The sequence below is a fragment of the Mastigoproctus giganteus genome, chromosome 7, assembly GCF_048544385.1.
Source record: "Mastigoproctus giganteus isolate SK-2022 chromosome 7, ASM4854438v1, whole genome shotgun sequence".
NCBI lineage: Eukaryota > Metazoa > Arthropoda > Arachnida > Uropygi > Thelyphonidae > Mastigoproctus > Mastigoproctus giganteus.
This window is the reverse complement of record NC_143581.1, coordinates 215,462,677-215,486,123: the sequence shown is the minus strand read 5'-3', so window position 1 is coordinate 215,486,123 and position 23,447 is coordinate 215,462,677. Positions and strand designations below refer to the sequence as shown.

The following is a 23,447-nucleotide window of genomic DNA, read 5'->3' as shown; positions in this document are numbered from 1 at the left end:
AAATAAACTGCAATGGGAAGCAAGATGTACTCACATATAATCTCTGACTTTCTAATTAACACAGTTTGTTTAAACTTAATTTCATGTGGTTTAATTACTGTTTCTCTCCCCTCACATATGCATTATTTCTAGATGAATAAGTTAAAATGACCTTTTTACAAAACCATTTTTTTTTTTTGCCCACTAAAACAAGATTCTAATTTGAAATATGTTGACTAACTTATATTGATATTAGTACTTTGGATAACTTGTAACTGCTGAACTAATTGGCCATGCTGTTGAAAAATGGTAAATGTGTTATCGTGATGAGACAGTCTATTTTAAGATATGGCATTTGTTAAATTCTTGAGATGTTGCTCTTTTGTGAAGGCGCCTCTGTAGCCAGGTGGGCAGGAGCAGCAGTGTGTAGCACACGCTTCTTGATTAGACCGGGGTTCGAGCCCGTCACCACCAAATATGGAGGATGCAGAAAGGTCAGGGAATGACCACCACATATTCCCGGAGCAATATGGCCTTAGTTGCTAATGCTCATAAAAACCAAATAAACAAACAAGCTCTTTTGTGAGAGAATTTTAGTATGTAACCTGGTTTGTGATTAAGATCTTCTGTTTCTATGCTGCACTTAAGGGTGATTTTGCATTCATGGCTCCATGAATGCAAATGGCAGACAAACTTTTCAGACGAACTGTGGCCTAGAGAATCTTGCCTGTCGCAATAATCTGGAAATGTTGCTTGTGTGAAGAAACTGATTTTGAAGTACAGTTGAGGACATCTGTGCAGAGAGATCTTTCTTATGGAACAGCTCTGCATTCATAAGATTTAGAGGTGTTAAAGTTGTGTGCTTCTGTGGAAGTTGATGCTGAGAAAAAGCATGTTTGATTGGATACATACTGTGACATGTCATATAGTATTTCCAGTGTGCAGGGCAGTCATTATATGAGTCATTTGTCCCTTTTCACAATGCAGGGACAAAAGGCAATCCAAATAATTGAAACATGTCTCCACAACCAAAAAATTTCAGATAGCTGAATTAGCTAACAAGATGATTTATGTGATTTTTAGGATCAGGAAGGGTTGATCCTACAACATGCTGTTCCAAAAGGTATTACAATAACTGGTTAATATTACCAAAACCAGCTTTTGTTTCAGGTTGTGTAGACCCTTTCCCATCTGGCAACAGGCAATCTTATTTTGCATCAATACAATGCACTGCCTCACAAGGTCAGTATTGTCATGGAATTTCTGTGTGATGTGGGAAATTGAAACACTTCCACATTTGGAGAGCTGGAATTTCTCCAGAACCAGATCTGTCTTTGTTGGACTTCTGGCTATATAACAAACAGAAAGATGCTCTGCATGGAACAACAGTATACCAGTGAGCACAACACACACCTCCCAAAGGATTCTCACTTTACATGGGGTTTTATAACTTCACGGTTCATAAGAACTATGCTTAGACATGGCAGCTGTGTATGGACAGGAGGGGGACTACATAGAAAAGAGAATGAATTAGACAAGCCTCATACTGTGTAACAATTTTACAAGAAATAAGCAGGTTATTTCTGGACTGCATCTCGTACATCTTTTTTTTTTGTTACACTGAAAGTGTTCTCATTAACAATAAAATAGAGGTTATTTGCAAATTAACTTGAAAAAAAAATTTTTTTTATTCCAAAATAGAAAGCAGTTTCCACCTTCATAGATTCAAATATAAAAGGGGAAAAGAATTTTCTGAACTGGTAATCTTACATCATCAGAAATGTTCCATTTGCATAAATGATCAGGCAATCTTTTACAATTTATTTATGGGACTGACAACACATATTTGAGTTATATTTGTGACTTAAGTTTTTTTTTTTTTTTTTTGATTTGGTAGTTATTGGCGCATCGGCTTCTGTGGCCATATTGCACCTCCCAAGGTTTTTGCAGTACTTTGATCCAAGCCCGAGGCGGGAATCGAACCCGCGACCTTTGGGTTGCCGGGCAGGTACTTTACCCACTCGGCTAGCCCGGTCGGCTGACTTAAGTTTAGCTGACTCTATACATCATTCTATTACTATTGAATTTGATATCATAAGACTGAGAAATATTTGTATAAATGTAGTAAGTTTTTAATATTGGATATTTTGGTAGAATTATTTAATTGAGCTCTTGAAATTGATGTCATGTCACTCAGTTGGGTGCTATATCACAAAGTATCCAAAGTTAAAATCTTAGGATCACTAGTAACAAATGCTTCAGTGTTGGTAATAAGGAAAAAAGAAAGGCATGTTTGATGTATTAAAATGGATAAGTGGTCTACTGAACTCACAATTAAATTTATGAAATATATTTTTTCCATAGTATTAGGGATTTAGAGGTTGGGGCAGCTATGAATATGATAACAAATTTAGATCAGTAATGTAGGATAAAAACTAGTAATGTAGGACTATACTGGAAAAAAAGTGAGATGTCAGTTATAATCATATAAGAATTCTTGCAGCAACTGGCTAAATACTAATTAAATAAAACTTTATTAAATAAATAAGCAGAATATACCTGTAAAAATATAGATACGAGCATTAAAAATGATGAAATACAAAGCAAGAAGCTTTCAACAATGTCTCCTCAACTTCAGAAAATAGTAAGGTGCACGCATATTTAAATAGCTAGGTAAGCATGTGCCTACAGACACATGTTTAGGCATGATCAGTGTGCACCTTGAATGATATTGGGGGGTGGGGGTAAAAAGATAGTCAAAAAATATTCTTCATGAAGAAGTAAGATGATGCAGAATATCTGAATTATAAGGAATTTTCCATAACTGATTATGCTGGGAAATTGTTGCTTCCGCAGCATATTAATATTGGGAACTACCACATGTATATGGAGCATTTCTAACCATAAGCAAATTAGGCCATACCTTACAAATCTGCACTTCAGTTCTTCCTGTGGAAAATTAAGTTTCTGATGATTTACACATTCAATTTCACCTTGGCTGGAGAAAGTTGTTCTGTTCCTCTCTGCAGAAAGAATGGGTACTGTAGAATTGCAAATACAAGGGGATTTCTATGGAGCTGTTCTGAGTGGTTTTTATATCAATTGTCAAAGATGTGGAGCCACTTATTGTGAGCCAGTTTGTACAAGGTTGCTCTTCTGAGTCTGTTCCCTTGCCAGTACAGGCAACACCCTGGGTAAGTCCTGCCCAAGTGGCTAGGATCTTTTCTTTCCATGTTGTATGTTTAAGATATACCTTATATTTCATTCCCATTTAGGTCATCATCATGACATAAACAGATAAAATTCATCTCATGAAAGGCTTTTCTGTAGTGTTATATATCACGTAAACCCCTCATCAAGAATAATCCTATATCAAAATTTAAAAATAATTCCACTAGAAAACAACTGGGTTTCATAAACAAGTACTTCACGTTTGTATAGTATTCACTAGTTGGTTACAGCACTTGTGTTTCTTATTTAACATATGAGGTGTGGCAGTAAAGTTCCCAGACTGGTGCAATAAAAGGAACACAAAGTGAAGGGGCCCAAAAATGATTTTATTTTTATTCAAAGTAATCACCACCTAGTTGAATGCATTTATAACACCATTCTAAAAGTTTCTGAAAAGAGTCAACAAAGGCATCCAAAGAGATGATGTTCAGTTTGGTGGTTACGTTTTCTTTGTGCCCTCAACATCCTGAAATCTCTTTCCTCTGAGTACAGTTTTTACCTTGGGAAAGAGGAAGAAGTCCATCAGTGCTAGATTGCAAAAGTATGGTGGATGGTTGATCTGCACAATGCCATGTTTTATCAGAAATGTCTTCATAACAAGTGCAGAATGGGTGGATGCATTGTCGTGCAACAAGAATCAGCCTTTCTCTTGAAATTGCAGCCTCACCTGTGAAATGCTCTTCAGTGGTCTTTGAGGTACCTGCATTTAGAATATAGCATTGACTCTCCCCCACTCAGGTAAAAATTTCTTGTGAATTACACCTTGTCAAAAAATTTGATCAGTGTCGCCTTGATCCTAGACTTCTCTAAACAAAACGTTTTGGGTCTCTGTGATGATTTCGAAGTCCACTGCATGCTCTGATGCTTCTTCTCTGGGTTGTACTGGAACACCCAACATTCACCTCCAGTGACAATACAGTTGAGGAAATTAGGATTGGCTTGACAAGTCTGATTGAAGTAAGTCTGTTGCTTCTGCTCATCTCTGAGGCTGTGTGGCAAAAATTTTACACAGACCTTCCTTTTCCATAAATCTTCATGCAGAATTTGATAAATTTTCTCCTTATTTATATCCAACTCATCGTCCATCATTCTGAGGGTCAAATGATGATCTTTTACCAGAATTTCCTGAACTTTTGTAACTCTGTGACGTAGCCCAGTGGTCAGGAGCGAGAGTGCATAGCACGCGTTCCTTGAGTGGACCGGGGTTCAAGCCCGTGACTACTAAATACGATAAATATTTGTATTGACGATTTATTGTAAACTCTACTGACTTGGTTGTCGTGCCGGAGTATAAACAGAAAATTTATTTTTTATTTATTTATTTCAAGAAGTTGACTGATGCCCACTTCTTGGGTCATTGTGAACATCCTTGTGTCTTTCTGTCTTTGAACTGCTTATACAATTCAGAACAATGGTATGACTTAATGTTTCATTACCATGAACAGTTTGTAATATTTCATACATTTCTGTTGTGGATTTTTCCAGTTTAAAGCAAAATTTGATATTTGTTGTGTCATTGCAAAATTGTGACATGGTATGTTAATGCTACTAATGAAACTAGTTGTTACTTGTAGCCTGTCAGCTTACTGAGCAGTCTCTGTACCACCATCTGTTGTAGGAAGTTTGAACCACAACATACCACTTCCATTTATTTTTACTCATTAAACATGACTGTAACAACACCAGTCTGAGAACTTTATTGCCACACCTTATATGTTGTCGTATGTAACAAGTTGTTAGATTGTATCTACTGTGTATTATTTCCAATATCCTGAAAGAGGCCTCTGAGGTCGGTAAAACACATGTATAAAAATATATATAAATTCATACACCGACCATTGAATAAAATTTAAAATTTAATATGACTACAATCTTTACACAAAAATATTTACAATAAACTATTGCGGAATGCTAAAAACTGTAATAAAAGATCATTTACAATAAAATTTGCTAAAATATAAAACATTAAAAGCGCTAAAAACCTGAAGCTTTCGGGAGCGTCAGCTCCCTTCTTCAACAGTGATATGACTTCCTGCAACATCTCCTTAAGTAGCAGGCTCACGGTACCTCCACACGTGGTATTTCTCCATGTGGTTCAATCGGCACATGGTCAGAACTGGAAGCAGAAATGTCTCGGGAACGTGGCAAAGAAAATCGTTCATCCGACCTTAATATAATTGTTTCAAAGATAGGATTAATACGTATACCTCTATCTCTATTGATGGTATTCCTACTGGATGAACTAATCCGTAAACCCTCGAGCCATTTACTCTCCCAGTATCCATGTGCACGATCCAAAATAATAGCGTCCTCCGGGGAGATTTGATGCTGCTTCTCCCAAAAATGTTCGGCCACAGCAGACTTGTTGTATTCAGCGGTTCTTATGGCACTTAAATGTTCCCCCAGATGATCCCTGAGCCGTCGTTTTGTTTCCCCCACATAACACTCCCCACAATCCGGGCATTCTATTCTATAAACCACTCCACTACTAAGATCTTTTGGTATGCGGTCTTTGACCTGAGACACAGCTGTGCACAGCCTCCGCCCAGGAAGCTGTACACAGCGTGTCCCATAATCCCGTAAAATTCTTGCCAGATGTTCAGTAAGGCCCGGATAGTAGGGGATGTATGCGGTGGCTACCGGAACAAACGACTCCCTACGTTCTGACACTCCTCTACTATATCTATCCAGGATCCTCTGGGGGTATCCGCACTTTCTAAGTTCTGCCATGACACGATTAATTTCTTTTTCTTTATCCTCAGAAGTGGTACAGTGTGATCTTACTCTGTCAAATAAAGCTTTTGCTACACTATTCTTATATTGTCCAGCTTGTGCTGAATTGAAATGGGTGTATTGACCTCTACACATGGGTTTTTTAAAAACTGACGTCTTAAGTCTAAAACCCACCCTGGAGATCAATACATCCAAAAATGACAGGGTACCACCCGTTTCCACCTCTGAGGTGAATTGTATAAATTGGGAGAAGCTATTAAGCCAGCAAACGGCATCATCCTCCCTCCCCTTCTGGACCCGGGCAAAGGTATCATCAACATATCTTCTCCAATTCCTAATAGGAAACGAACACCCACTAAAAACCCTACTTTCCAACTCCTCCATGGCCAAATTGGCCACGGTGGCACTAATGGGTGAACCCATGGCAGTACCGCGAACCTGCTTATACATAGTTCCTTGAAACAACATGGTAGTACTAGCTAGATATAATTCTACCCCGGTGCAAATGTCTTCCACACCGAGAAGTGATCTATTACCAAGGGAGGCATCCCTGGTCAATGCCATTTTTACACAATATACTGCATTACTAATAGGAATACATGTAAATAAAGATATAACGTCAAAAGAGATCATGCTCTCATCATCATTTATAGTCAAATTCCCCACAAAATTCACAAACTCTCTACTGTCTTTAACAACATATTCGGACTGCCCCACTATGGGTGCAATTAATTTAGCCAAGTACCCTGATAGCGCATAGGAAGGACTCCCTATAAATGAAACTATAGGTCTCAAGGGCACTTCTGCCTTATGAATTTTTGGCAGTCCATAGAATCGCGGGAGTTGACTACCTGTAGTGTGTAATGACCAGTAAGTCTCCTTGGAAATCTTCTCCGTATTCAACCAGGATTGTACCAGTTTATTGACTCGCCGTTACAGCCCCACCAACGGGTTCCTCTGGATCACCTTATAAGTATTATTATCTTGCAGAAGATCCAATGCCTTCTTATTATAATCTTCTGTATTCAGGACCACCGTTGATCTCCCTTTGTCCGCTGGTAAAACAACTATTCCTTTGTCTCTTCTCAATTCCTCTAGAGCTCTCTTTTGACTAAGGCTGAGATTTGGGGGTGCCTTCCTCACCTGACTCAACACTGCAGCTGACTTCACCCGGATTTCATTAGCTAAAGGCTCAGGAAACTTATTAATGGCCCGTTCAATACCCATTGCTATCTCCACAATGGGGGGTTTCGAAGACACCAGAGTGAACTTGGGGCCTAAACTAAGGACTGCCTCCTGTTCTTTCGTGAGCTGTCTATTACTCAAATTATGTATAAAATGGGTGCTATTATCATATCGCTGTACCACATTTTCACTCACCAACCTATTAAACTTCATAATTTGTCTTTGTCTATATGACTCTGCTACCCTAACAACTTTATCCGAGACTAACCTTCTAATAAGAACTAGGTGTCTAGAAGAAACATTGCTACCAATAGTAGTGGAGTGGTTTATAGAATAGAATGCCCGGATTGTGGGGAGTGTTATGTGGGGGAAACAAAACGACGGCTCAGGGATCGTCTGGGGGAACATTTAAGTGCCATAAGAACCGCTGAATACAAGAAGTCTGCTGTGGCCGAACATTTTTGGGAGAAGCAGCATCAAATCTCCCCGGAGGACGCTATTATTTTGGATCGTGCACATGGATACTGGGAGCGTAAATGGCTCGAGGGTTTACGGATTAGTTCATCCAGTAGGAATACCATCAGTAGAGATAGAGGTATACGTATTAATCCTATCTTTGAAACAATTATATTAAGGTCGGATGAACGATTTTCTTTGCCACGTTCCCGAGACATTTCCGCTTCCAGTTCTGACCATGTGCCGATTGAACCACGTGGAGAAATACCACGTGTGGAGGTACCGTGAGCCTGCTACTTAAGGAGATGTTGCAGGAAGTCGTATCACTGTTGAAGAAGGGAGCTGACGCTCCCAAAAGCTTCAGGTTTTTAGCACTTTTAATGTTTTATATTTTAGCAAATTTTATTGTAAATGATCTTCTATTACAGTTTTTAGCATTCCACCATAGTTTATTGTAAATATTTTTGTGTAAAGATTGTAGTCATATTAAATTTTAAATTTTATTCAATGGTCGGTGTATGAATTTATATATATTTTTAGACGTGTATTATTTAGTATATCTTATTTATGTATCACATCCTGTTTAGATTGAACATCAGTTTGTAGTATTTTCACTTTCAGAATTTGTGGCTATTATTAGAACTATTATTAATTTCTGTATTACTGTTTAGTATGCTTGATTTATGTACCATGTCTGCTTTTGAGTTTATGAGAGAAGTTCCAAAAGTAATGGGCATGGTGCTGCATGACTGTTTAGTAATTGATTCATGCTGGAACCGAATGTGCCATCTCACCTGTTTCAAAACTTTGAATCTTCTAATATCTTCTATTTTTATTTTTTTGTGTCTCTGCTCCATTAAGTACCACATTACATACCAAACATCATGCCAATCTTTTCCTTAAATCAATTCCTATTTCAATGTAATCTTCCTTGTTTCTCAAAAGCTTTTTTTTACCCATTGCTGTTCTTATTCTTATTTCTCTGGTGTACTTTGCTTCCACCATTAGGCTTCCCAAATACCTATACTCAACTTACCTGTTCTGTTCTCTCTCTCTTTCTCTCTTTCTCTCTCTCTCTCTCTCTCTCTCTCTCTCTCTCTCTCTCTCTCTCTCCCCCCCCCTCCCACTCCTCCTATTTCAATATTAACTTGCACCTCTATCTTGCCATTCTTGTTACCTTTGTCTTTACAATGTTTATTCTCACGAGACTTTCCTTTATGTTACAATTTGTCTTTAGCCTATTAACCAATTTCTCTAATGTCAATTGTGAAATTTGTATTTTTCCATAAACTGCATTTTATACTAAGAATAAAAAGAACACTGCTCTTAATGAATTCTAAATGATTTATTGAATTGCAGTTGCCACTTTTTTTGCACATAGTTCTGAGTAATAAACAAAAGTTAATAATAAACATCAGTTTAAAAAAAAAAGAAAAAAGAATTAGCAAAAGGAAAGTAAGGGGGTGGGAGAATACTGTATGTGTTTGCTTGAATTCTTTTTTCTTTTTTTTTAGACTGAGAAAGAAGTGCACAAGATGCATTCACCTAGGAGTGACTTGGTGGTAGCTACAAAAGTAGAGGAAGACTGTGATTGGTGCAAGTCAGATGTTTGTGGGAGCTGTATACGCTCAACAGTAATAATTTTCTGGAGTCAGACCAATTGCAATACCATCATGGCCTCAAGAGAAAGCAGCATTTTGCTGATTGACACTGGCTTGTCTGTTTCAAAAAAGAAAAGTCAGACAGCACAACACTAACCTTTCTTTGGTGTACTCATCATGAGAGATAAAGGAGGGTGGCTGTTTACATCAACACACCATATTCACATTATTCTGTACAGGTAGCCATCATTTTTCACTGGTCTGATTTGCAATAGTGCTGATCACTAACCACAATACTATTTTTTTTTTTTTTTTTTTTTGCAATTTTTTTATAAATTGAAAGTTTAAAATTGTCAGTTAAAATTTATCGGCATCATACTGTGCTATGTATCATTCACTGTTCACGTGATTTAGGACAATCTGAGCTGATCAGCAATTAGCGAATCCGTATCAGAGACGAGAAAGATTTCCACCCTCAAAATAGCCACTTATGGATGTGGGTGGTAAAGGTCCATGCAGTGAAGTATTCAGTTGGTTGTTCTTTATGCTATTTACATGTGTTGGAAATTTATTATGCTAACATTTTTATTTATTGTGCTATTAATAAATAAAATAATAATAACAGTGATATCCATGTGCAGTTTTTGCCAATCGTGTTATAGTTTTTAATTTAATAAAATAAAGAGACGCCATGTCTGGTAAAAGAAGTTCATCGAATCATAGTGCAATATTTGGAGGATGGAATCTGGTGAAAGCCACCCTGATGTGTGTAGGGCTATGAATATGCCTCCATCGACTATTACTACAATTATGAAGAATGCTAATAAAAAAAAACAAAAAAAAAAAAAAAAAAAAACAATCAATGTAAAGTGGTAGGTAAAATTTTTGGTGCCTGGAACCTAACCCTGTGATTTCTGATTTGACTCCATTATATAAAGGGTTCCATTTACTCCTGTCCTCTCAGGAAACTAACCTCGGCATAAATCGAGGGCTACCTGTATTTATTTACAAACATCTCCCAGCATCATGGATGGATTAGCTAAGGACTTGACCCTGAAGGCACTGAATCTTTATAGTCCTCTAACTTTACTGGGTCAGAAACATTCTCCACCTGAACAGTTATCTGCTAGAGTTTGGCACCCCACCCTCATATCAGGGAAACTTCAAGACCTCTACCATTTCACATTTCCGTACCAACTAGCAGTGGGGGAATCCAACTTAAAAATAGCGAAACAGCACAACATAAATGTATATTTTACAGGCAACCACAAGCTTTACCAGATACTGGGAACATCTGACATACTCTGCTCCCCTTGGGAGTGTGTGTGGTTCTGTCTACCAAGTACCAAGTGAATTGTCAGTGTGGTAAATGCTACATTGGGCAATTTTCCCGATGTAGCATTTATTCTTGGCACCTACATACCTGAACATTTTGAGACGGCTTGGTTGGGGCAAGGACAGAGTGACAAATTTCACTGTATCTGCATGAACGGTACCTTCAACCTTAAGAATCCTAAGGATCCTCCAGGTTTTACATAATTGTTGCCAGAGAGAGCTCATAGAAGTCCTGGTCCATTCAACACAGCACAGGTACCAACATCAACAGAAACATTGGTGGTTCACAATCCCCTCTCTTTTGGTTTTCCCTCTTCTATAACCTCAGATGCCACTGTAGGAAATGCCTCTGACCCCATTTTCTTCAGATCCTTCACATCATTTCCCTTCCCTCTTCTCTCCTCCTTCCACATCCAGAGTAACTTCTTGCTAGACAGCTAACAGCTGGCCAGCTGAACCAAGGACTGTCCATTTAATCCCTAGTCATCCTTCATAGATCACTGCATATTTAAAAAAGACAAGCCAGAGTCAATTCTCTTAAGGCTGTGATAATGTTTCACATATTTCTGACTTCCATAATTCCATATGTCTGACTCCAGGAAATAGTTACTATTGAGAGTATACAGCACCCACAGATGTCCAACTGCCAATCACAGTCTTCCTCTCTCTTTGTACCCACCATCAAGTCACTCTATGGAGGTAAATATGTCCTGTGCTCTTCCTTCCCAGTGTAAAAACTTCCAAAATCTGCTGTTGAAGGCTGTAAAACTTCAGTTCAAATATACAATATTTTCACCAACCCCTGTATATCTTTTTGTTATTTCTTCCTCGTGTTTTATATAATGTTTATTTGTTATTATTTAGTCTGTATGCAAAAAAGCAACAACTGCTGTTTAAGAAATCATATTTCAGGTAGAATAGCATTCTTTCATTCTTAGTATATTATGTTCATTATGTTCCTATATTATATTCAGACTGCATTTGTTTTTTATTTCTCTCCTGAGGGACAGGATCATACTCATTAATATCTGAAACTGGGGTATAACCAGGTATAGTATATTGAGGTTGCACTGTATTTCAAATTAAGCAATTTCGAATTGGTAAAGTGCTGCTCCTTGGTGCTTGGTACATGTGATGCTCCTTTTATTTGAAATGAAATGAAATAAAAGTTTATGAATGAGATTTCATTTGTTCATGACCAAATTCCATAAGTTAGTCCCATTATACAAGCAACTGCACTTATATATAAAGCATTCCATATGGTTTATGCATAAAAAATTACATCTAAATGTAATTTTTTTGCATTTAAAAAGACAATTTTGATATAAAAAATTCAGTATTCATAGATATGGCAGTGCTCACTGTAGTGTTAAAATAAAGAATGGTATCTAGTAGTCAATAATTTTGAATTATTTCTTGCCTATTTTTAAGTTATAAAATTACATAATTTATGTTAAAATAAAGAATAGTATCGAGTAGGCAATACAGTGGGGCCTCGACTTCCAATGACATCGATATCCGATATTCTCAGGAACCGATTTACCTTCCACATGATCTTTTATTTTAAGGACCGATATTTGCAGGAACTGATGGCTTTCCGATATAGCTGAAACAATGCATTGGTGGAAATTTTCAGATGCGTGACACGCAGAACATCATTTGTATGATTATAGGCGCCTCCGTAGCCAGGTGAGCAGGAGCAGCAGTGCATAGCACATGCTTCTTGATTAGACCGGGGTTCGAGCCCATGCCCACCAAATACAGAGGATGTGGAAAGGTCAGGGAATGATCACCGCATATCCCTGGAGCAATATGGCCTTAGTTGCTAATGCTCATAAAAAACAAAACAACAAACAAAGTACGATTATTCTCAACCAATTAGCATATTTGTTCAACACAACATTCCTATGTGTTACAGTACTTCAAACAATTTCTTTACCTTCTGTTTGATGTGCTTGTCCAATGTGTAAGCAGAGTGTATTTTTGTTAATTATACGAAACCGGCCTCTTCTGGAAGCGAATGCCCAGGAGAATGTTCATCACTAAGGGTGAGGCTAGTTTACCTAGACATAAGCCTGTGGAAGATAGGTTCACTCTCCCGTTGAGTGCCAATATCTCTGGAGATTTTAAGCTGAAGCCCTTTGCTGGTGTATCACTCTAACATCACCAGAGTATTTAAAAAAAAAAAAAAAAATCAGCAAAGGCATGCTGGGAGTGTTTTGGCACAGCAATAAGAAGGGCTGGTTTATAAGATATGTCTTCAATGAATGGCTGCTTGAAGTTTTTTGTCCTTCAGTGAAGAGTTATCTTGAGAAAAATAAGCTTCCTACGAAGGCACTGCTCCTGCTGGCTAATGCGTCAGGCCATGATTCTGACCTTGTCTAATCTCTTGAGGCACAATTTCACTTTGTGCGAGTCAAATTTTTGCCACCCATTACCACTCCTGTTCTTCAACCAGTGGATCAGCAAGTGATTGCAAACTTCAAGAAAATGTTTGCGAGTTGCTTTGCAGCAATCTCTGTTGAAATTTCTCTCACCCTCAAAGATTTTTGGAGGTCAAAGTATAACATACTGGACTGTGTGAGGCTAATCGTAAGTTCTTGGAATGATGCTTCTACCAGAAACATCAAAGGCAGATATTGTTGGGATTTCAGAGACATGGTGTCACACAGATATAAGGAATGCAGAACTGGAATTTGGGGAGTACAATGTCTACAGAAAGGATAGACAGGATAGGAAGGGAGGAGGGGTTATGCTATTAGTTAAGAAATACATAAAATCCAAGGAAGTGAAGCCAGTGGACATCGCTGGACAGTGCAGTGTCGAGTCAGTTTGGTGTGACATAAGCATTGGGAGATCAAAATTGAGAGTAGGAGTGTGCTATAGACCTAATGACTCTGATGAGTATAATAAGAAACTGTACAGGGAAATAGAGTGGGCCAGTAAATCAGAGAGTCTTATAATGGGAGATTTTAATTTCCCAGATATTGACTGGAATTTGGGGGCTGGTAACTCACACACTAGCAAGGCTTTTGTGGATTTATTGGATGATTGTTTTCTACATCAGCATGTTCGGGAGGCAACTAGAGGGAGTAATACTCTTGATTTGATTATCAGTAGTGATTCTTCATGCATTAAGAATCTGCAGATAAATGAACCACTAGGTGGCAGTGATCACAGTGTGCTGAAGTGGGATGTACTCAAAGAGGTAACTACCATTAGGGGTAAAGGGAAGGGTTATTGCTTTCGTAAAGGCACTACGATGGACTGATGCAGTATTTAAATTCTATACAGTGGGACCAACTGATGATGTTACCAACAGCAAATTCAAAATGGGAAGCATTCAAAGAACTTATCTTGGAAGCTACTAGGCTTTACATACCAACTAAGAAATATTGCTCAAGATTTAGGCCTAAATGGATGTCAGATGAACTAATGAGACATATGGCAGAGAAGAAAAATGCATGGGATACATACAAATTAACACACAGAAGCCTCTGATAGATACAAGTTGATCTGTAACCAAGTTACAAAGGAGGTTAGGCAGGCGAAAGCAGATTACGAGAAATATTTGGCAATTGATGCAAAGAAAAACAGCAAAGAGTTCTTTACTTATGTAAACTCTAGAAGAAAGGGGATGAATCAGATTGGTCCACTTGATATCAATGGGTCAGCTGTTGATGATCCTGCTCAGGTAGCTAGCAAACTAAATGAATATTTTGCATCGACATTCACACATGAGGAGTTATTCAGCGAGGGGAATGCCAGAGGTATATTCAACTCTGGCAGTAAGCTAGAGAATCTTGTAATAACTGAGAGTAAAGTAGAGGAGAAATTGTTGCAGATAAACACAAGAAAGGAACCTGGGGTGGATGGGATCTTTCCAGTTATATTAAAGGAGGCAGCAAAAGAAGTAAGCAAACCCTTAGCCATAATTATGAGAGCTTCCTTGGACTCAGGGGAGGTACCCATGGACTGAAGATGTGCAAATGTGATTCCAATTCACAAAGGAGGATCAAAGGCTGACACAAGTAATTATAGACCTGTGAGTTTAACTTCTGTTCCCGGAAAATTAATGGAGGCACTGGTTAAAGAAGCACTGCAGGATAATCTAGACAAGACTTCAGTTATAGCTTGGACACAGCATGGTTTTGTTAAGGGGAAGTCTTGCCTGACCAATTTGATTGGATACTATGATGCAGTCACAAAAGAACTGGATGCAGGGAATAACTTTGATATTATATACTTGGATCTTAGAAAGGCTTTTGATACTGTTGCACACGGAAGACTGCTGCACAAATTGGAGCAGTATGGAATTGGAGGCAAAATGCTGCTATGGATAAAGGGGTGGTTGAGGGGGAGAAGACAGAGAGTGGTAATCAATGGACACTGCTCATCGTGGACTAATGTTATTAGTGGAGTCCCTCAGCGTTCAGTATTGGGTCCATTATTGTTTTCTGTATTTATAAATGATATTGATGATGGTATATCAAGCTTAATGTCCAAGTTTGCAGATGATACAAAGGTTGGCAGGGTTGTCAAGGACACTACTGACACTATGCTGCTGCAACAGGATCTGGAAAGGTTGAGCAGATGGGCTGAGAGGTGGCAAATTTAGTTTAACATTGACAAATGTAAAGTACTACATATGGGGAAACAGCAACCCCAGGGCAATGTATCAACTCTGTGGTACTACTTGACAGTGGTAGAGAATGAAAGGGACCTGGGGGTGGTTGTGCAGGCAGATATGAAGTTCTCTGAGCAGTGCAGACGGGATGCAAGAGTAGCTCATGGTGTATTGTCAATGATATATAGGAATTTTTCTAGCAGGGATAAGGAGGTCATTATTCCCTTGTAGAAGGCAATGGTCAGGCCACACCTAGAGTACTGTATACAGGCCTGGAGGCCTCATTTCAAGAAGGATGTAGAGCTGCTGGAACGAGTACAGAGACGGGCAACAAGATTAGTGAATGGAACAAGGGTGCTCTTACGAAGAAAGGCTTAAGTTCTGCAAATTACAGTGTCTGGAGACTAGGCACCAGCGAGGTGATGTGATAGAGGTGTATAAAGCCTTGAATGGTTTGAGCATGCTCAATGCTGATGGGATTCTTCCTCTTGCTCAGAATAATCACCTGAGAGGGCATAAATTCAAATTGAGGAAAGACAGATGTAGGATAGACGTGTGGAAATTTGCCTTTAGCCAGAGGGTGGTTGGTTGGTGGAACAGACTTCCATCCCTTGTCGTGGAAGTTGATAGCCTAAATAAGTTTAAGGCTCAGCTGGACAGGTATTTCTAATGAACAGAGGGGTAAAGTGGGTTTTTTTTTTGTTTTTTTTTTTTCAGCTGATGCTGCATAAGCTTGCTTTCTTGTATCAAATGCCTCTACTAATGCTAATTCAGCCTGGAAAAACATCTGACCTTTAATTATCCATAACTTTGACTGATTTGAAGATGATGGCAATTTGACAAATGATATTGTCACTCTTGGTAAATCAGTGGGTCTGGAGGATGTAGAGGACCTTATTGACACTCATGGGCATGAGCTACAAGAGTTTGAGAAAATTATGAAGAGTGGCACTCGAGAGGAAGAAGACCCCCAAAAGTGTAGGTTGAAGACTGTCATTTCTTGTTGGGAGCATTTAAGAGAAGTGGTAAAAAAAAAAACGCTCCGACATTGAAAACACTGAACTCATGATGTGCAAAATGGAAACAAAATCATTTCTTACTTCAGGAAGCTATAAAAATGTCATCAGAAACAGTCCACTTTGGACAGTTTCTTTGGCAGTAGCAGCAAAAGACTAAAGACTGAAAAGGCACCTGACGTCTGATCTAATTCCTCCACCACCACCACGTCACTATTGATTTCATCAGCCCTACACTTCAAGTCTAAGGTAAATTCTAATTTAAAAAAAAAATTTTTTTTCATTATTTTAAGATGTTTTATAACTATTTATTAAATAATCTTTATAAAACACTCAGTTTTAATGTAAAAATCTTGAGTGTATAAGTTCAATCCGGCAAACTTATACATTTGACACTTTTTCTACCCCGTATAACATGTAAGAAATACCTATTTTATATGTAGTTGGGGTAGCCTGCCAAGAGTTTAGAACGAATTACAAGAAATTAATGTATTGTTGGTTTCAACTTACAATATTTTCAATATACAGTGGGTTTTGTGGAACCAATTACCATCAGATATTGGGGGCCCCACTGTAGTTTTGAATTATTTCTTGCCTATTTTTAGGTTATAAAATTACATAATTTATACAAGGGCTTTGTTCACTCAATTGTATGAAATTGATGCCTCTGTCTACTGGTTTAGGCCAGTAAAGGATTGGGACGTTGAGAAATGAAAGTCTTTATTATTCAGAGTGAGAACTCTATGCCAAACTTTTTGCTTTCTATGAGAAAATTGTTTCCATCAGCATATATTACCTTTCAAAAACAAAGAACTTCAAGTTGATGCAAATTTTTGTAATGTAGAATATTTGTAGAAGAATAAGAGAATTTACCTCAATTTGATATGTAGAACACTTCTGTATGATACTCTACAGAAATTAAAACGAATAAAAGATTAACGAAAAATGATTACAGTAAAAAATCAATTGAACACAATTCAAAATTAATTAAAATTCAAAAAAATAATTTAAAAAAATTAATTAAAAATCAATTAAAGTTTAACGTAAATTTTGAAAAACTATTTTTCTTGCTTGATAAAAGTGAATTTGGTCCTGCGATAACATATACGAGGAAAGATTTGTAACCTGTTGATATGAAGGTACATTACATGTTGGGCGAGGGAGTGTTTGAGCACTAGCTGATGCATTCTGATTGTATGATAGCATGTTGTACACCTGTGGGGGGATTGGCAACAAACCCATATGTGCTTGGCCAAAAGCTCACGAGCATGTGTTTGAACTCGTATGAACCTGTCTTAATACCTGTGATAATGTATTCCATTTGTTAGTGTGCCTGTTTTTTATTTCTGTGGCCTGTGCTTCAAGTTGCAAAGCTATGGAGGTCTTCAATACAGACCAATCTTTTGGATGTGGATAATTTTTTAATTTGTTGCGAAGTTTCCCAACCTGGGAAAGGTATTTTTGTTTATTAGAATACCGAGATTTTAAGACAAGTTTTAACTACATTACGTGATGTGGCAAGTGCTAGTTGCTTTATGCCCGAAATTTTATGATTTAAATTGACTCTGGCAAAAAAAATATTTGAATTTTTAATTAAATTTTTTTGTAAAAGAATAAGAGTGACGGAATAAGATCTCCGATATTGGGCCTGAGCTGCCTAATATCGGAGATCTATCTCTCAACGATTGGACTTACGCATTTGATGCTTTTTCTACCCCGTATCACATACTACGGGAGGTATTTAGATGATGTTCAAGTCATTACCGATAGTAGCACTATTGAGACATTTTACTTTCATTTAATAATATTCATTCTAGACTCAAATTTACATTGGAGAGGGAGAATACGGATGCTAAGTCATTAAATTTTCTAAATTTCACGCTCTCAGGATGCAAATAAAATCCAATTTAACATCTATCATAAACCTACAAACACCGGTATGCTTCTGCATTATAACAGCTATCACCCGTTCACCTACAAAAGATCGATTATTTGTAATCAATTTCTCAATGCTTATGAATATTCAACGATGGAATCTTCTTTGGGCTCAGAAATACAAATATTAACTAACAGATTCTTAAACAGGGGTTACCCACTTGCTACTGTAGACAGAATTAGGGTACAAGTTAAGGATAGAATACAAAAAAAAAAAAAAATACACCAAACAACAATAGTAATATCAAAAAATACTTTATTTCTGTCCCATACGTTGAACAGTGGCACAACAGAAGTAACAGATTCTTTAAAGATACTGAATTTAAAATTGTAGCTAGGCCAATACGGAAATTACACACTATACTGAACCATCACTCAGTCCTTTCCTCATTTGCAACACAAATAAATGACCTAGTATACATTTCTTGCTGTGATTGCGCTCGTCTTATCAGGGTTCTACACGGTTTCCTCTGAATTTTTGTGTTAATTATTATGCAACCTCAGTTCATGCTTCTCATTCAGCAGTGTCAGAATTAGCCTTTCCTGCCGTTAATGAAAAACAGTGTCCAATGTAATTATACGAAACTATTAATTGCAGAAACCATTGAAATTAAATTACATGAGAATTCTGTTAACGTTCGCCGGCCACATCTAATCTCCGACTCATCCTTTATGTGCATGCGTGAAGACAAATAATCCCTATTTAAGTTCCATACTCACCCCTATTCGGTAATTTTCATTCCTGTAATCACAACATACATTTGAAAAGCATCGTCGGCTTCAGGAAGCAAAATTGTTTTGCAGTTTTTTTCGTTAAATTATTTTTACTTAATTTTTAATTGTGTTAAATTTAATTGTGTTCATTTGATTTTTAATTATTTCTTACTGTAATGTAAGATTTTAGATTTTTTTTAATTGTTTGCGTTTTAATTTCTGGAGAGTATCATATAGAAGTGTTTTACGTATCATATTGAGGTAAATTTCTCTTATTCTTCTACAAACATTGATATCAACATAGAACGTATTGAGCACCATAGCTTTGTTATATACTATCAAATAATATAGAGTGAACAGTTTGGCATTCCAGAGAAAAAGAATTTGAATAAATTCATTTTTATCTTTCACTGGAACTGAGAAGTAGCAGTGTAATGTTGATGTGCACATATTAGCAGAAAATGAAGCTTCCTCCCTTTGTCACTTTTTTTTTTCACTAAGGAAAATTTTCAGCTAGAATTATTGTATTGGCACAAGAAAAGAATCAGAAAGGTGATAAATTGGCTGATGTATGTGTGGATTCTGATGGCTTCTGGGATAGCTACTAACATTTTTGGATAATAATGAAGTGGCCCTCTGAAGGGATGGTGGGGGGAACTGCTTAAACATCTGAGAATGAAGACAGCAACAAAAATAATATTGATCAAAATGCAGTCATAAAAGCCACTTCTGTTTTTGTGAAATCATGGGAAAAAGACAATCTTATGTAGGAATTATTTTTATTGGTCGTTCGTGTGATCACTCTGCTCTAAAATTCTTTCGGGAAAATTCAGATAAAAAGGGACATCACCTGCACATATTTATAATGTAATGAAATGTTTTGTGTTCATAGACCTTAATTTCAAGGTAGCTATAATCAGTGTATTTTTCTGTTTGTACTGTTTCCTCCTTAGTGATTCTTTTGCTTTTATGTTGACTAGTTGGACAGATTTAAAGAACCTCCAGCATTTGGTCCAATGTGTGACTTGCTGTGGTCAGATCCTCTGGAAGATTTTGGTACAGAGAAAAATGCCGAACACTTTAGTCATAATAGTGTTAGAGGTTGCTCATATTTTTACAGGTGAGTTTGTTAATGCTTTCATATATTTAATAACATATTTGAAATGTACATAGTCATAAATATTCTGTATATGAAGTTTTTGGTAAAATTAAAAGCTGTTTAATAACAATTTATATTTTAAAATTGTAATCACCCGATTTCAATATTTGCAAAAAAGTTGAGAGTTAGGATTGAATTTGAAAGTGTCTGCAATTCTGCCAAGACACAATGGGAGGGAGTATATGTTGAGAACCTTATCAATCAATTTGGCCCTGGAGAGAATGTGCAAGGCTCATGGGGTAAAATTTTTCTCAGCATAGACTGTGCTTGTTAACAGGAAAGACTGCTTGTACAGGGATGGCTTACACTTAAATAATCTGTATAGGTGGGTCAGAAAACTGCTAGCTTGGGGGAAGATATACAGACTAATAGCTTAACTAGAGTAGCAGACAGAGGTAAAAGTGATTCTTACATTGCTACTATTGGTACATGCAGCAGCGAGGAGAGCAAGGTGTCTGGGATTTCAGGCTCTGCTCTGGGTCCTCATGGAAAAAATGAATACGTGGGCTGGGTTAGGGTAACTAAGAGTAAGAATATGTGCATGTATACTTGTATGTACACTAATGCTAGGAGCATTGTAAATAAATTTGATGAATTTGAAATACTGATTAAGTCGTCAAATGCAGACATTGTCAGAATAGCGGAGACATGGCATCACTCAGACATAAGTAATGCTGAATTTGAATATGGGAAGTACAGTGCATACAGTAAGGACAGACAGGACAGGACAGGAAAGGTGGAGGGAATCCTGCCTCAGGCTTGGATCAGAGTAGTGCAAAAACCTTGGGCAGTGCATTATGGCCACAGAAGCCGATGTGCCAACAACTAACAAAAAAAAAAAAAAAAGGTGGAGGGATTATGCTTTTAGATAATATGAATATTAAATCTAAGGCAGTGCATCCAGTTGTTGACTCAGTTTGGTGTGATATAAGCATGGTAAAAACAAAATTGAGAGTAGGAATGTGTTATAGGAAAATAAAGTGGGCCAACAAATCAGAATTTGTCATAATTAAGAATGACTGCATGTATTAAGAATCTGCGAGTAAAAGCCACTGGGTGCCAGCGATCACATTGTACTAATGTGGAATTTAATTATTATTATTATTGTTGTTGCTCTTATATTATTTCTCCCTGATTGGGGGATTCCACTCCATGATGGGTACTGCTTCCAAGTACACAGGGTGGTTGTAATGTCTGGTGTTACTATCGGTCGAGGAAATCTCTGACTATCCTACAGGTGTTCAGGATTGCGACTTTCTGGAGTTCCTTGTAGGTGTTCTCTGGGAGACCTATTGCTGCTAGGCTGCTATGTAGAGTCTTAGGTACCATACCATACCGGTGGTTGACATGATGATTGGGATCGTTGATACTTCTTGCATATGCCACATCTCCTTTATCTCATGTCTCAGGTTCGTGTACTTCCTAATTTTTTCCTCATGGGTTTTCTGGACATTGCTAATGTTCGGCACCGCTTTGTCAATCAGATAGGTAGGTAGCCTTTTCCATCTTGTCCACAAGGGTTATGTCCGGTCTGTTGTGCGAGATGGTCTTATCAGTTATTATGGCACGGTCCCAGTACAGCTTGTGGGTTCAGGTCTCTAGTACTGCCTGGGGTTCATACTTGTAGTATGGTACACTTTCTTTGGACAACTGGTATTTCCTCGCTAGCTTCTGATGTATTATCCTGGCTACCTGGTTGTGTCTATGAATGTACTCAGTCTTGGTGATCACCTTGCACTCCGCGGTGATATGTTGGATCATTTCTGAGCCCAGGTGGCATCGTCGACATGTGTCATCTGACATTCCGGGCTCCTTTGCAGTGTATTTTCTATAGTGTCTGGTGTTGATTACCTGTTCTTGGATGGCGAGCATGAATCCTTCAGTCTCGGGGAAGAGTGTCCCGCTTGTGAGCCATGCATTGTAAGCAGTGTTATCGATGTGATCTTGATGGAGGTCATTGTAGTGTCTGCCATGGAATGTCCTCTTTGTCCATCTTTCTAACTTTTTTTCTTGTACTGTCTGGGTGGGAAGGATTTCCTCGCTTAGGTTGAGTGGGGTATACCACTTATCTATCTTCCTTATGGCCTGGTGGAATGGTGCTGTGTTGTTCTCGAAGTAATCCTTCATAATTATTAATTATTATTATTATTATTATTAGCCATATAGTACAAGGAAGCCTGAGGCTTATTCTGCACCAGCCAAAAAAAAATTCCTAAGCTACCCTGAGAGAGAGAGAGAGAGAGAGAGAGAGAGAGAGAGAAAAGTAGAAAGGAATCACCAAGAAAGAGAAGAATGATGACATCCAGCTCAGAACCCTGGGTGTGCCAAGCCCATACTCACCAAATGTGAGTCCTTGGTGTGGTAAAGACATAACTACTTTCAAGGTTAATGGGAAAGGGTTTTGCTTTTGTAACGGTGACTACAGAAGTCTGAGATAGTTTTGAAATGTGTGTGGTGGGTCAATTAATGATGTTACCAACAGCAAATTCTAAATGAGAAGTAATCAGATAAGCTACTAGGCTTTTCATACCAACAAAGAAATACTGCTTGAGGCTTAGATCTAATTGGATGTCAGATGAACTATTGAGACATGTGGCAGAGAAGAAAAGTGCATGAGATGCATATAAATTATATGCATCCCATGCAGAAGCCTATGGTAGATATAAATTAGTCTGTAATCAAGTCACAAAGGAGGTTATCCGTAGCCAGGTGGGCAGGAGCAGCACTGAGTAACACATGCTTTTTGATTAGACCAGGGTTCGAGCCTGTGACCACCAAATACGGAGGATGCAGAAAGGTCAGGGAATGACCTTTCTGCATCCTCCGTATTTGGACGCTACTAGGCTTTACATATCTTGGAAGCTACTAGGCTTTACATACCAACTAAGAAATATTGTTCAAGGTTTAGGCCAAAATGGATGTTAGATGAACTAATGAGGCATATGGTAGAGAAGAAAAATGCATGGGATACTTTCAAATTAACACATGACACAGAAGCCTATGATAGATACAAGTTGATATGCAACCAAGTTACAAAGGAGGTTAGGCAGGCGAAGGCAGATTACGAGAAATCCTTGGCAAGGGATGCAAAGAAAAACATCAAAGAGTTCTTTACTTATATAAACTCTAGAAGGAAGGGGATGAATCAGATTGGTCCACTTGATATTGATGGGTCAACTGTTGATGATCCTGCTCAGGTAGCTAACAAACTAAATGAATATTTTGCATCGACATTCACACATGAGGAGTTATTCAGCAAGGGGAATGCCAGAGGTGTATTCAACTCTAGCAGTAAGCTACAGAATCTTGAAATAACTGGGAGTAAAGTGGAGGAGAAACTGTTGAAGATAAACACAAGAAAGGCACCCGGGGTGGATGGGATCTATCCAGTTATATTAAAGGAGGCAGCAAAGGAAGTAAGCAAACCCTTAGCCATAATTATGAGAGCTTCCTTGAACTCAGGGGAGGTACCCATA

The 23,447-nt window shown here is 37.9% G+C and overlaps 1 protein-coding gene across 3 annotated transcripts in view; it reads left to right on the top strand.

Moving 5' to 3' along the window:
• Window positions 1-23,447, top strand: part of LOC150083673 (serine/threonine-protein phosphatase 2B catalytic subunit 2-like) — a 341,700-nt gene that overhangs the window by 150,119 nt on the left and 168,134 nt on the right. For all 3 annotated transcript variants that reach the window (XM_090378116.1, XM_090378115.1, XM_090378114.1), the window contains exon 6: window positions 19,793-19,932. In XM_090378116.1, the coding sequence (XP_090234242.1) occupies window positions 19,793-19,932 (140 nt within the window). The remainder of the gene's footprint in view (window positions 1-19,792; window positions 19,933-23,447) is intronic.